Genomic DNA, 14,158 nt, shown 5'->3' with positions numbered 1-14,158 from the left:
AAACGTCTCGGAAACAAAAAATAACAGCATGTTGTGAACGTGTAGCTAGAAGAAGGAAACTTCAGAGGAACCACAAGTTGTTCTTGTTATTCCTGTTGCAGTCTTTCATCCAACAAGTTTTTTTATCGACCGCTACAAAAAAAAAATAGTTTACCTCACCGCCCTGCTGATACCACCAACCGCTCAATGCACATTGTCTCAATTTCAAAGATGTGTGCAGGGAAAGAGGCACAAAGGAGCTGTCAGTTGTGAACAAGTTGGCGCTCGTACTTTTCTATTCATTGTCACCTGAAATGTAGATCTGAAAATGTAAGGATCATAGATCGATGGTGTCACTTACACTCGGTAGAGATACTATTGTTTATTGCGAATGACTTGTGTGTGCAGAGGTGAAGGAAAAGTGCAGAGTCACTGTGAGTTGTCAGCAGTCACATTTCAGGATGCACCACGTTCAACAGGACAAACAGCAAAGTGCTGCGGGAATAGGTGAAGATAATAATAGTGACTATGAACAGGGACAATATTGATGCATATTCTCATGCAATGTCTAACAGTAATAGTAAAGCCTACATAAAATAATTGCAGCAATGAAAAGATGCTTGCTCGCTAAAGAGAACAACAGGAATACACATACTTTTAACTAAGATTTTATTTTCTCGCGTGTGTTCCTGAAATTTTCTTCACCATAAAACACTTTTAATTAATTAATTTATTTATTTATTTTTTTCTGACTTCAAGTAAAAGCCTGTTTACAAGTGAGAATTTCAGTGTGTAGATGTTTTTATTTTAAGTTTCCATAACCACTCATAATTATACTCTTAGTGCTGGATTCCTGTTTCTTTTCTTCTTTTTTAACCACATCTTGATCTGCATGCCTGAGAACAAAGAGTTTCTACACGAAGCAAGAGAAGTCACTCCTCCTCTCATGATGTTGGTAATCCCCGCAGATACAAACATCTGGAGGCCTAATTTTTTTTATCATAAAATAGAGAATAAATTCAACTGTGCGGGTACTGAAGTGTCAGTGTGTCGCCATGTTGCCCCGAGAAAACAAAAAGGGAGGTGTTTAAGCTACTTGAGAAGGGGTGTGAAACCATCTTTTATGAGTCGCATATCTTTGGTGATAACAGAAATGGGATGGGACTTAATTCCACCAATCCGGGTCTGGTGGTTGGGGCTTGTTATAAAACCTCTCGTGCGGCGCCACGGAGTCACTCGTCCACTTCACTCTCCCCGATCACTATTCCAGCTGTCAGGTGTCGCTGCTCTCTGTGAAAACATGGCCAAGGACATGACTCTGCTGTGGGGCTCCGGCTCTCCTCCCTGTTGGAGGGTGATGATCGCTCTGGAGGAGAAGAACCTGCAGGGCTACAACCAGAAACTGCTCTCCTTCGAGAAAATGGAGCACAAGTCGGAGGAGGTCATGAAAATGAACCCCAGGGGACAGGTAGGTTCATGGCATTTACCTGGAAACCATTCAGGATCTCACATTACTTCATTCTGCTTCATTTTCCTGAAAAGCATTGAATCCTTTTTTTTTTTTTTTTTTATAAGAGATCAGAATGCGTGCAAATTATTTTCCTTTTACCTGATCTTTCTTACAGCTTCCTGCCTTCAAATGTGGGACCAATGTCCTGAATGAGTCCTACGCCGCCTGCATGTACCTGGAGGTGAGAACTTGACCGGCGGCCCCGAGTTAATATTTAATGCTGCAATATGAAGTCGATAGGTGGGAGTGCTTCTTGTGCTTGTATGTTCAACAATGCCTCGCAGCCAAACCGACACCCTACACCGCCGAGGGAAAGAAACCGAGCTTCATCCTGCTTTTCATAACAGTTGCTCTTTTCATGTCTCCCAACAACAGAGCCAGTTCAAGAGCCAGGGAAACAAGCTGATCCCCGACTGCCCCGCTGAGCAGGCAAACATGTACCAGCGCATGTTTGAGGGTCTCACGCTCAACCAGAAGATGGGTATGTTGGACCTGACAGGCCAATCTGAAGTAAAGCAACACATCCCTGATCACTGAAAAAATGTTGCATCCTTAAAATAATAATGGCTGAGATGATGATCCTGCAAAAAACATTGAGTTTTAAAGCCCATCCAGGCTACTACAGCTTTCTCTCGGTAGTATGACTCGGCCGTTGTTGTTGTTGTTGTTGCCATTCAGCAGTATGCCCTTCGGGGCTTTGACCTACACTGCACTTGGCAACATCCTCATACACCAACCTGCCACCTTTTGAAACTACTGAGACTTCATGTCTTCAGGCAGCCTCCTCAGAGGCAGCTCCACATCAGCGTCGCCCTCCTCGGGAGACCCGAGTCGTCCAAAACACACGTCGCTCCCTAATGAGCTGTGCATTCACACAATCAAGCCAGCCTTGGTGCATGAATGCTGTGTGCTGCGGGGCAACCCTCACAACAGGTAGTGAAGTTGAAGAGGTCACATGTTAATCCCACAAAGGATCACATGCTGAGACTCTGCTCGCCTCGCTTCATTTGGGTGCTTCATTTTTTTAATTTTTTTTTTTAGGGGAAAGGTGCCAAAATAAAAGAGCTGAACTCTTAGATTATTATATTAAACTTGTGCAAAACATGCCCATAGTCTCTTATAGGTAGACTGATTCCAACTTTTACTTTCCACAGTTTGAAACTTGATGTTACATAATCATCTCCTCAGTGGCCCCACCCACTGCTGTTAAAGGGAAGTGGACGTTGTCCAACGCTTGGGTAGATGTTACTGATACGTCTCGTAGCTCAGAGTGTCGCCTTCACATTTTGTTTTTAATGTTTTTTCAGTGGACGTGATCTACTACACTTGGAAGGTGCCGGAGGGAGAGAGACACGACTCTGCCGTGAAGAGAAACAGAGAGGCGCTGGCTGCTGAGGTCAAGCTGTGGGAGGGATACCTGCAGAAGGTAAACCTCAACATATAACTCACTAAATGAAAACATGCAGGGCAAAGGTTACAAAGCTGCAGAGGCTGAGTGTGCAATAATAATCTGGTGCTGCTCTGAAAACTTGTAGTTCAGCAGCACGACTTTGTGTTCTAGTTGTTGTTGTTGTTGTTTTTTTTTAGCAAAATTTAAAGTATCATTGAATAGTCTTGGGTAAAATTGTACAACTAAAGTTTGAACTTTCACACAAAATGAACCTCTAATCTTTGCAGGATGGAGGCAAGATCAGGTTTCATTTTAGTCACTTAAGAAAATAATTCACAGAGTAGTGGACCTTGATACCACTGTCACTCCGCATGTTAAATATGAAGCTGAAGCCAGGAGGGGATTTGCTTATCCTAACAAAGTCTGGATATGGGGGGGGACAAAAAAGATAGCTTGGTTGTACCAAAACCCTTAAGCTTACTATAATTATTTGTTTTTAATTAAATCCATTAAAAAAAAACGTGTTGTGTTGGTCTTAAAGCTTATTTCTCGTAATGACAAAATTCTGCACATCTTTAAAGGCAGATGCACCTATTATTAAATATTCAGTAAGCCAAGCTATAGTCATATATCAAAGCTAATGTTTGTCACTATTGTGATTATTATCTTGTTAGGCTGTGGGACGTCACTGCGCGCCCTCTAGATTAGGTTATTGTCGTTGGTTGTAAGATCAACTCTTGTTCTCTCCTACAGGGACAATGCTGTTTCCTGGCTGGAAAAACCTTCTCACTGGCTGATGTGGCTGTTTATCCAAGCATCTGCTATCTCTTCCGCTTTGGGTAGGTGCATCAATCAGGCCTGTATCACGGCAAAGCATGTAATACACCCGCCAGTCCACTAGACGGTACTGTCAGCGTTGACTTTTAATCTCATCTCGGCAAGAAAAGTAGACTCATCGTCATATGACAGAGGTCAACCGACCAAGTACATGCAAAAGTGCTAAAGACCTTGTTCGGCGGTAGGTTGGAAAACGATGGACTATCACTCAAGAGATAAGGTTTTGAGTTGGCAAGAAAGTGATAAGAATGTTTTTGTTTTTTGTTTTTTTTTAAAGAAAAGATCTCTAACTACTTTTTTTTTTTTTTTTTAAACACCATGGCCAGGCAAAAGCATGACACAACATGGTATGCTGTAGTGGACTGGCAGGTGTATTACACACTCTGCTGTGATATCAGGATGGATTAATGGACCAAAAATGTCTAGATAAATAGAGTAATAAACTGCATCGACTGTACAATTTGAATTTTCACACCAGCTTTTGTTTTTTCTCTGTAGGTTAAGTGAAGAGCGTTACCCTAAACTGACAGCCTACTATAACTGTCTGAAGGACAGACCCAGCATCAAAGTGTCCTGGCCTCCTACCTGGCTGGAGACACAGGGACAGGACACTCTGAAGGACATCTGAGCCAACAGTCAACACTTTTCATATGTAACCACTCCTTACAATGCACTTCTAACAGATCACATTTTTTTTTAAACTAAGCATTTGCTTCTACCATATTGGGTAATATAACATAATTCGTTCATGACTTGTGCTGTAAACAAAAATAATAAAAACTGGATTTAAATTTTGCCTTCTACGGTGTGCTTTATATTTTTCACAGAAGTCTGTCAGAGGGGAAGTACTGTAATTATTTTATAGCTGGAATGCAGGAATTTTCTGAATAAGTGGACGTTGTTTACAGTCACACAATTGTTCATGCAAAGCTATGAAAGCCAACACCAGCACCAGATAAAGCTCTTTGTATTTGTGTTTTATAATCTAATATTCCTATGTCATCTTGCTGTATCTTATTTTTTACTTGTATTAATGGATTTGTTTTCTAGTATGAACTACAAATAGAATTTGTCCTGTGACGGATCAACAAAGGTACATATTGTATAATTTTATCTTGGTGCCAAAACCTTGAAATGTTGGTTTTAATCTGGACTCTAGAGCAGTCAATACACATGAAAGGTCAAACATCACTTGAGGACAGCTCATTTAAAGCTGTAGTTTATTTTAAACTATCGGTATAACAGTGCTGAAAAGTCCAATTTGATTTGAGAACGTGTTGAGAACATGTGGCCACTCGTGCTGTCATGTAATCAAGTGGAAGCCAAGCTATGGCTTACTTACTTATTGCATATAAGGGTTGCTAACTACAGTATATTAGACTGCTGCTAGTGAGTCATTAAATGTGCCAATCAGTTGTGCAAACAGATCAAATGTGCATGTTGCAAAACAGCCCTTTGATCAACTTGCATTTTCAGAACTACTTTATAAACTAGAGTTGTGCTTCAGGAATCTCAGATCTTGTGCAGAGTATCAACAGAACAAAGAAGATGGTCACCCAACTGATTTTGATGGGTCTGCTCTCCCTCTGCAGCCTCTCCTCTAGTCAAGGTAATACACAAACTGAATATTGTAATGACAGGACTATTTGTATTTGGCTACTTGTGTATGAAGTTTTTATTTCACCACTTTGAGAATTTGCTTCTGCGCATGTAAACAAGCCTGTGTCTCCTTTTCCATTTCTTCAGAATGTAACAGTGAGCTGAAGGTCAACCTGGATTTCCCAGGAACAGACATAGCGCGTCTCTACTCCCCTGATGTGATGCACTGTCAGCGGCTGTGCACCGAGCATCCCTCCTGCCTCTTCTTTACCTTCATTCGATCCGATTGGACCAGAGATGACGGGTATGACAGTCACTAGAGACCTAAGTAACATTTGTGAAAAGGGGTGTATTTGATTTTAAATGCCTTCTGAAAACAAAGTGCTGAAAGTCAAAGGCAAATGTATTTACAAGTAGTTTGGGTTTTTTATTTAGAACTATTACACTTCTAAAAGTGAAGAAGGTGCGTGATATAAATAAGAAATCAAAGCATGGAGCATACATTTTAATTGCAAAGACTAATTTACAAGTATTTTTTTCTGTAAGTCTTTATTTGCCTATTATGTAATATTTTGAGTACTTATTTGTCTTATTCCTGTGGTCAACTGTTTTTTTTGGCTGCATCTACAATGACCTACTTTCCTCTTTTACTTTTTAAAGTTTTAATTGAAATATACTCAGGCAAAACAAAATAAATATTATAGTAATTTTTTTTTTTGAATTGCCTTTCTTTGCAGGCACTTCCACTGCTACCTCAAGTCCACTTCCTCTGGACAGCCTAATGTTGAGTCTCCTCTGCTGGGTGTCACTTCTGGGTTTTCCCTCAAATCTTGCAGCCCAGTCCCACGTAGGCTCACCACCATCACCAAACCATAACAAAAACAATTGATCATTATATAATGGATGGTGATATTCTTCTAAACTTTCTGTGTCTGTGTTTCTGATGTTTGCACCAGAACCTTGTCTGTCTGAGGTGTACCAGGACGTCGACTTCCTTGGGGCAGACTACAGAGCCCTCTTCACAAGCGACTATGAGGAGTGTCAGAGAGCCTGCACGGAGGACTCTGGCTGTCAGTTTTTCACTTTTGTACTAAAGGATTTCAGATCGGAAAGTATCAGGTAATCACATTATGTTAGATTGTGAGTTATATTGTCTTTATTCGGGGCTGATCTGGAGTCAGAGGGAGAAAACTCAGTGGGGTGTTTGTGTGAAAATCAGTTTAGAAAGGTGTTCACTGAAAGAGAGGAGGAATTGATGTTATAAAACTTTCATATGAAGCTTCCGTTGCAAAAATAAATAATATATTTGCATTAAGTTACATAGATAAACCTTTGTGTGCTTAGCTGATCTTGAAAGTTAAAAGATTTGCCTGCAGTTTGGAGGGTATACTCATTGACATGCATTTGGAGTCCCAAGGAAGATATCATTCACTTTTTGGTTGCCTTCAGTGAAAGAGAGGACGGTGGGATGTTACGACATGCAAAAAAGGTCCCTAGCAAGAAATAAAACCGGGGACAGCGCAGTTGTATATACATCTTAACTATTAGGTTAGTGCGCAATAGTGACTCTTTTAAAGGGGCAATTGTGTCATTTAGTATCAGTCTTCCATATTGGGGGACTCAGAGGAGTTATAGAAAAAAGAAAAGAAATATACCTTCTTTTTGATCAAACTCAAAAAATTCGAGACATTAAAAAAACGTTTAAAAATGTCAAGTCTCCATGCCCAACCTCACATAACCCTAATGATGTCACTGTGAGATCATCAGGGGTATTTTCATAACCTTGACAAAACCTGAGTAGTCTCAGATTTAGCTGTAGTGATCTGGAGTGATGTATTTTGCTGTCATTCAAAATTGGTCCCATTTCTCTCTTTTTTTTTTAGGTACAAGTGTCACCTTAAATTCAGCTTCAGTATACCAAGGACTCCTATTGTAGAAAGAACGGCTGGTTTAGTTTCTGGATTCTCCCACAAAACACAAATGTCTCAAAACTTCAACACAGGTACACAAACAGTCACAGCCAGAGTTGTGGTTTTATAATTTTCTGCGGGTGGTTGTGCATGTGTTCTTATTGTATTTCCTGGATTTTGTACAGCATGTCAGAACCAGCTGTTTCCAGGCACCGACATCCCAGGACAAGACAACCAAGTGCTGTCTGCTGCCTCTCCTGAACACTGCCGGGCCCTCTGCTCTGCTCATCCACGCTGCAACTTCTTCTCCTATGTCAGGTAGGCTGTGTTTGACTAACCGTCTCAGAGTTGAAACTTTTCTCTCTCTCGTGTGGCAATAAGGTAAAGTTAGTCCAGTAAAGACGATACAAGTAGTTTGATTATATTAGCCCATTCGTTGTTCCAACATCAGTATGAGTCCTGACGTTGTTGTTCTGCTTTTCTGTCAAATCTCTACTTTTTATGTCAAAATTGAGACACCGTTTAATTCAGTTCATTTTCCTTATTTTTCCAGTGACAATTTCAACTGTTACTTGAAGACAAATGTTCATGACATGGTGATGAAAGCCAAAGTCGGAGTCACATCAGGGATACCAGCACGCTTCTGTCAACTTGATAACAGTATGTACCGCCAATCGACACAAACACTGTGAAAAAGGACGCAGACCCTCACAGACAACACAGTCAAACTAGCAGCATGGCACAATGGCAGCTGGTCACATGGTCAATCCAGCTTTTCACTTATTTAGTGAAATATCTCAAGATCTGCTCTATTGATTGGCATAACATTTTCAAAAATCACAGACATTTTAATAAAGCAGATATCTTTAATATTGAATAAGAAATTACAGTTTGAGTAATACATTCTGGTGACTGGATTCTTACGATGAGAGCACCCCCGGAAACCAGACGCTGGAGGTGGTTGAGCAGAATATATGGATTTCAAATTTTTGATTTGTGTAGCGCCAAATCCACTTTTTAAACAGGCCCCAAAAATATTACAATTCCCACATGAGTGATAGCTGAAGTCAGGAGCTCTGAAAAGCCAGAATGACACAATTATAATAATATTTAAAGAACAGGGACACAAAACTGATTGGCTCAAAAAACACAGGCACGCAGAGAGATCTTTAGTCAGGGATTGTGACGTCAAGAATACGTGTGAAAGCGGAAGTGATGAAAATAGAGCAGCAGAAAAAGCAAATCGACACAGGAATGAAGATGAAACGTGAGAGAACAGATCTTCCTTACTGAACTTACGCATAAGCTTCATTTATAGTTTCTACACAATGCATCCTAATGATGTTGGTGATGCTCTTCAGTGACTTCCAGCACAACAGTGAAGTTCACATTTGTGGTTTAGATTGAAACATCTCAACACATGTAGAAAGGTGACTCTTATTTTAGATTTATTGTTCTAAAATCTAGGATTACAAAGGCTGTGATCTTTCAGCACACAGTATGTTTATCCATACATCTTTTCTGTATCTTGTAAGTGTTGTTGATTTGCAGGCGAGCAAAAGTTTAACCCTGTTTGTCTCTGATTTCAGACTGGATTAAGGTGAGTCACGAAGGAGTAGATTTCCGAGGTTCCGACATTCGCAACATGCTGACGGACGATGCTCAAATGTGTCAGAGGATCTGCACTGAAGATCCTAACTGCCAGTTCTACACTTACGTCAATGAAAACTTCTTTAACAGTGGTTATTGGTACGGTATTCTTTGCACACTCACGCAACACAAAGGAAATTATAGCAACATTTCAGCCAATACCCAGAAATCCTGCAACTTTTCACATTCATGAATTAGATGTGATTGTAGCCCCAATTTTTGTCATTTCCAGACAGCTGTATTCATGGTGCTTCATTCAATGCTTGTTTTGTGTTGTAGGCGGCGCTGCCATCTGAAGCGTGTCATCACCATGCCTGCTCCTCCCAAAATCACCAAACTGGACAATGTTCTGTCCGGCTTCACCCTGAAGAACTGTCCTACAGATGTTTAAATTAGATTTTGAAAAAGTGCAATCTACAGTATGTAGCTGCATTTACATGAGACCAGAAATATCCTCTCAGTTCTCATTATTTGGCTTTCACTCTTCCCTCTGACAATGGCTCTCACTCTGTATTTGTGTCTTCTTCTTCTCTGCTGTTCTCCTAACCTATTTTTTTTTCTTTAATACTGAACATGCTTAACATGTTTTTAAAATCCGTTAATTTCTATTGAAGCAGCAGAGGATGGTTTTTTTTTTTTTTGGTGTAAACCAGAGAATAAAACAGACTAAAAATCAATTTGCTTTCCATCCTCTTTAATAATTTTTAGGTCAGTATTAACAGACCAAATACTTTAGCTTTTAACAAGGAGAATTTTTTTACAGAGATTCAGTGTGTCTGAAGTGAGAAATGACATACTGTATATTTATAGTACAATTACACTATTTCCATAATAATAAAAGTTCCTACTTTGAAATAAGACATTTTTACTTGGGGGAAATATTTATTCGTTATATATATATAGGGCCTATTTATTCAGCTCGCACGCACATACACATACACAGTCACTGTCTTTCAACTTTCATGTCATTCCCTCCTCCCTCACTTTAACCTTAACCTACACAACAAAGCGGCGGGTCTGTGGGTCTCTGGGACAGCCAGTTAGCAGGGTTGTTTCATGTGCAGTCTATGGTTGGTGGTGTTAGTTAGGCACCTGTTCACCAGCAGGGGGCAGACGCTGCTGGGATCTACACCGTTTCAAAGACAACGGAAAGTACAGACGTCAATCATACGTTTGATAGAGATTTTTTTTTTTTTTTTTTTTTTTAATCTTTTCTTTTAAACTAAATAACTACAAGTAAATAAATCTGATGGGCCAGATGAATATTGCGGAAGGACATTCAGACTGAGTTGATAAACAGAGTGATGTATTTCAAGGACTATTGACTTTTTTCTTAGACTGGGGTTTTCAGGAGCTATTTACAAAGTGTGGGTAACCAAACTGTATAAAAAAAAATAAAAAAAATCTTATGTAGCCCGAAAATCTCAGAATCTTTTATACAATACAAAAAATATATACCCATTCTTTCTATTTTCTTTAATCATCATTAGCACATTTCCTTGTGCCCTATAGAGGAGACTAGTTAATTGTCAGATCAACCTGCAGAGGGTGGTGCTCTTACATTGTGAAAATATAACGTGATTTTTACAGTTTTATTAAGCATTTTCTGTGGACTGTCCTGCTGATAGTGAGATGTTTTGCTGACTAAGATGAACACAGGTGAGTCCCATACAAGTCCAACTCTGATTTATGTTGGTTTAAACACATCAAACTTTATATTTGGATGGTTTACATACCAGTTTCACTTTCCTGTAACCAGCGTACAATTGTTCAGAGCACAACAACTGTCTCTTTAGGCTCGTGGTCACCTGCCTTGCTGGAAGAAAAAAAAAACAGTTTAGATCAGAATATTTTTCATGCTGGTCTAATCTGGTTAGAACAAATTGTACTCTGTCTTTCATATGTTTCATGTCCATCCACGTTGACTTGTGTTGTTCGTGTTGTTGAAATGCAAAAGTTGGTTAACAAATTCACCATCAACAAGTGTTACAGAAAGAAAACAACAAATACACAGTTGTTTGACATGCATGTGGCTTTTTGAAAGTATTCTGAATATACATGATATACATATTATATACTATAACTGACTACATTACATATTGGACAGTGTTGTCAGTATTCAGCTGTCACTATTTTTTTTCTGAATGATTTAGCCCAACCTCTGGTCATTGGTTGGTAGTTTTGCCTTGACCTTGTTGGCAGCCTGTGAACTGGCCATTGTCATAGACCCCTGTGCTATTTAAACCCTGTCCCGTGTTTTTTTTAAGTTGTATTTTTGGATTGTTTTGGTGAGGTACACGTAAAACATTTTGAATTGATCTATTAACTTTTGATTGAGGGAAAGTCATCCTCGCCTCTGAAGTTCCTCCTGGATTCCTGCAACTTCTCAGTTTTGACAGCAGAGGTCACTAAACTATCGTCATCAACCACCGCTGCTCACACTTTGCTCAGTGTATTCTACTTTTTGGACACTCACTTTCCCATTGGGACTGCAGTTTACAAACAAGACATGAACGCAGATGTATTCACACCTCCGAGTCCAAATGACGTGTCAGATATTGAACGTCAGGAGGGTGAGGACCCCTTTTATGAGCACAGCAATTATCAGATATTTATAAGTATCTTTTCACTCACCCTGGAGTTAAAAGCAAACGTTGTTATTCACTGGCACAAAGAATAAACTACTTTATTACTGTACAAGAGCTGTTTTCCACAATTAAATGTCAACACTTGTGTTTCTTCTGGCTCAATACAGTCTACACCTGATCCTCAGCCCAAGACTGGCTTATATAAGGCATGATTGTCAGGAGAGGAGGAGGAGGATAACAGCCAGGATCATCCGTGATGTGGTAAGTACATAGACTGAGGACCCGGGCTGTGTGCTGGGCCACACATTTTTCACAAGAATATTGTTTTGTTTTGATGTTTTTGCTGCAAAAGGGATAACAGAAATTAAACACTTTTTTTTTTTTTTAACAGTTTGAATTTACTCAGATTAGTACTGTTGCGACCCAAAAGGAAAAACTTAAAAGCCTTGATCTCGATTTGGGCTTGAGATTTGACATTTCTGACACAAAGCCTGAGTTGTCTGTGTAGGAGGAGGGTGGAGGGGTGGGCTGAGCGCTTTGCAGCAGCTTATTCTCGTGGAATCACCAGGATCTCAGGATCTATCCGGAGGGTTTAAAGCCCTGTCCCTTTCTCAAGTGTGTCTGCTCTTCCTAAAGTTGTAAAAAAAAAATACTCAAACATTTGATCTGGCTTCTCCCTGAAGAGGTCAGAGACTCGTGTTCAAAATAAAACTGCACCCATATAATAAGTTAAAAGGTTAAGCAGTGAGGCATCAGTGAGTTAACTGAGGAAAAATGTTCTCTCACTTCCTGATTTTCTTCCCTGTCACTTCAGCATTTCTTCCTCCACACTTGAGCCCTCCTCTTTTCCTCATGCATCTTGTAACATACATCCCCTTACCACACACACACACACACACACACACACACACACACACACACACACACACACACACACACACACACACACACACACACACACACACACACACACACACACACACACACACACACACAGCATCTCCCTCCTTCTTTCCCTGACGTTCCCTTCCCTTCCCTCCTTCCTCCCTGCTGCCTCCTGCCTCCTCTCCCCCCGTGGGAAACCCTGCGCAGTGTGACTGTGGTCGTCCTTCCTGGAAGCTGTGGTGACTCTGGCTCCTCCGCTCATTGGCTAGAATAGTGCCAGCCAGCCAGCCTGTGTGTGTGTGTGTGTGTGTGTGTGTGTGTGTGTGTGTGTGTGTGTGTGTGTGTGTGTGTGTGTGTGTGTGTGTGTGTGTGTGTGTGTTTGTGTGATGTCTGTGAGTGTATAACAATGTGTGTGTGTGTGTGTGTGTGTGTGTGTGTGTGTGTGTGTGTGTGTGTGTGTGTGTGTGTGTGTGTGTGTGTGTGTGTGTGTGTGTGTGTGTGTGTGTGTGTGTGTGCATGCACCCTCCACAAACATTCCACCACCATACCGTCCGTCCGTCCGACCGCCGGCCGGCCTCGCACGAGAGCCACGCCGTCACCGCGGTTCAGTCCTGACGCCAGCCCTGAATACTCACATTACACACACACACACACACACACACACACACACACACACACACACACACACACACACACACACACACACACACACACACACACACACACACACACACACACACACACAGACGCAACGTGTGTGCACACTGCATAAACAAAACACTCAGCAAAGAGCACACACACACACACACACTCGCGCGCGCACACACACACACACACACACACACGGGAGGAGAGCACATGGGACTGGCTTAAGCACACACTCGCACACTCACTCAAATAAACAATATGCACTTTGCGGAACACACACACACACATTTTTGGTCCGCAGACCACAGACATTGCATCCTGAAGTAGATCAAAGCGTCCTCCAGCAGTAAACACACACAAGGCTCTTCTCCGCTCCCTCGTCCCCGCTGAGCAGTTTTGGTGAAGCACGGCACAATTACGCTGATCTCCTCGGGAAACAACTCGTCTACTGTCGTTCATCATCGTCCCGGGGGGGTGGGGTGGGGAGGTTCTCGCGCACCCCTGTGCGCACCGGCCGACTCTCCGTGATTCACACTAGATCCTCTTCCCGTCCTTTTAAACCCTCACCGTCCCTCTCATCTCCCCTTCACCCCCGTCCCCCCCCCCCCCTGCCTCCCTCCCTCCCTCCCTCCCTCCCTGTTATTGAACGTCTACGCCGAATCAGTCACTCGACCACAGCCCTTCAGATCTTTCTTCTTTGTTTTCCCCCTCTCTCTCTCTCTCTCTCTCTCTCTCTCTCTCTCTGTCTCTCTGTCTCCCAAGTCTCTCTCGCCTTCTTCTCTCCTGTCTGTCCATTGTTGAGGAGACAGTGGCGCAGACAAACAGGGAGAGAAAGATATCCGCTGGCGTACCACAAGATTGGAGAGAAAGAATGGCAGAGAGACAGCCAGCGGAGGAGAGGAAGATGCGTGGACTGATACGAGGGCGACGCTAATTACAGGGGACTGACAATTAGAGGGTAAAGCGACGGGTCTGTTTGCTTCGCCGCGGCATCCCAAAAACATCACCATCTCCCACCATGTTTATCCTCTGCCGCCGCAGACCGCGGATCCCATCAGCCATCACTGGAGACAGCTTAGATACCGAGGGGGTTACGGCTGGGGAACATGCAAGGCAATGTTTGCAGACATGAGTAATACGGATAAATGAGTATCACGTCGGT

General features: G+C 41.7%; 2 protein-coding genes across 2 annotated transcripts; both read left to right on the top strand.

Annotated features, from left to right (window-relative positions):
* Positions 1-1,200: 1,200 nt before the first annotated feature.
* Positions 1,201-4,507, top strand: LOC138621238 (glutathione S-transferase A-like). The gene is made up of 6 exons (XM_069699131.1): positions 1,201-1,447; positions 1,605-1,670; positions 1,865-1,970; positions 2,797-2,915; positions 3,633-3,718; positions 4,215-4,507. The coding sequence occupies exons 1-6, from the start codon at positions 1,280-1,282 to the stop codon at positions 4,342-4,344; spliced, it is 675 nt and encodes a 224-aa protein (XP_069555232.1). The 5' UTR covers positions 1,201-1,279; the 3' UTR covers positions 4,345-4,507.
* A 712-nt stretch (positions 4,508-5,219) lies between these two features.
* LOC138621368 (plasma kallikrein-like) lies at positions 5,220-9,735 on the top strand. Its single transcript, XM_069699359.1, has 9 exons — positions 5,220-5,325; positions 5,463-5,619; positions 6,053-6,162; positions 6,272-6,434; positions 7,199-7,317; positions 7,411-7,543; positions 7,779-7,885; positions 8,815-8,974; positions 9,155-9,735. The coding sequence occupies exons 1-9, from the start codon at positions 5,265-5,267 to the stop codon at positions 9,264-9,266; spliced, it is 1,122 nt and encodes a 373-aa protein (XP_069555460.1). The 5' UTR covers positions 5,220-5,264; the 3' UTR covers positions 9,267-9,735.
* The last annotated feature ends 4,423 nt before the right edge of the window (positions 9,736-14,158 follow it).

This window comes from Brachyistius frenatus, unplaced genomic scaffold (genome assembly GCF_029030835.1).
Source record: "Brachyistius frenatus isolate BFR_SWC_R1_liver_20210118 unplaced genomic scaffold, ASM2903083v1 Contig_2, whole genome shotgun sequence".
Classification (NCBI taxonomy): domain Eukaryota; kingdom Metazoa; phylum Chordata; class Actinopteri; family Embiotocidae; genus Brachyistius; species Brachyistius frenatus.
The sequence above is the reverse complement of the archived record's forward strand: the minus strand, read 5'-3'. Positions and strand labels throughout refer to the sequence as shown.

Bases quoted from the DNA above. Each gene is read 5' to 3' on its own strand.
- LOC138621238 (XM_069699131.1), top strand. From the start codon at position 1,280: ATGGCCAAGGACATGACTCTGCTGTGGGGCTCCGGCTCTCCTCCCTGT. The intron at 1,448-1,604 runs GTAGGTTCATGG...TCTTTCTTACAG, and splicing joins AAATGAACCCCAGGGGACAG to CTTCCTGCCTTCAAATGTGG. The intron at 2,916-3,632 runs GTAAACCTCAAC...TCTCTCCTACAG, and splicing joins GGGAGGGATACCTGCAGAAG to GGACAATGCTGTTTCCTGGC.
- LOC138621368 (XM_069699359.1), top strand. From the start codon at position 5,265: ATGGTCACCCAACTGATTTTGATGGGTCTGCTCTCCCTCTGCAGCCTC. The intron at 5,326-5,462 runs GTAATACACAAA...CCATTTCTTCAG, and splicing joins CAGCCTCTCCTCTAGTCAAG to AATGTAACAGTGAGCTGAAG. The intron at 7,886-8,814 runs GTATGTACCGCC...CTCTGATTTCAG, and splicing joins CTTCTGTCAACTTGATAACA to ACTGGATTAAGGTGAGTCAC.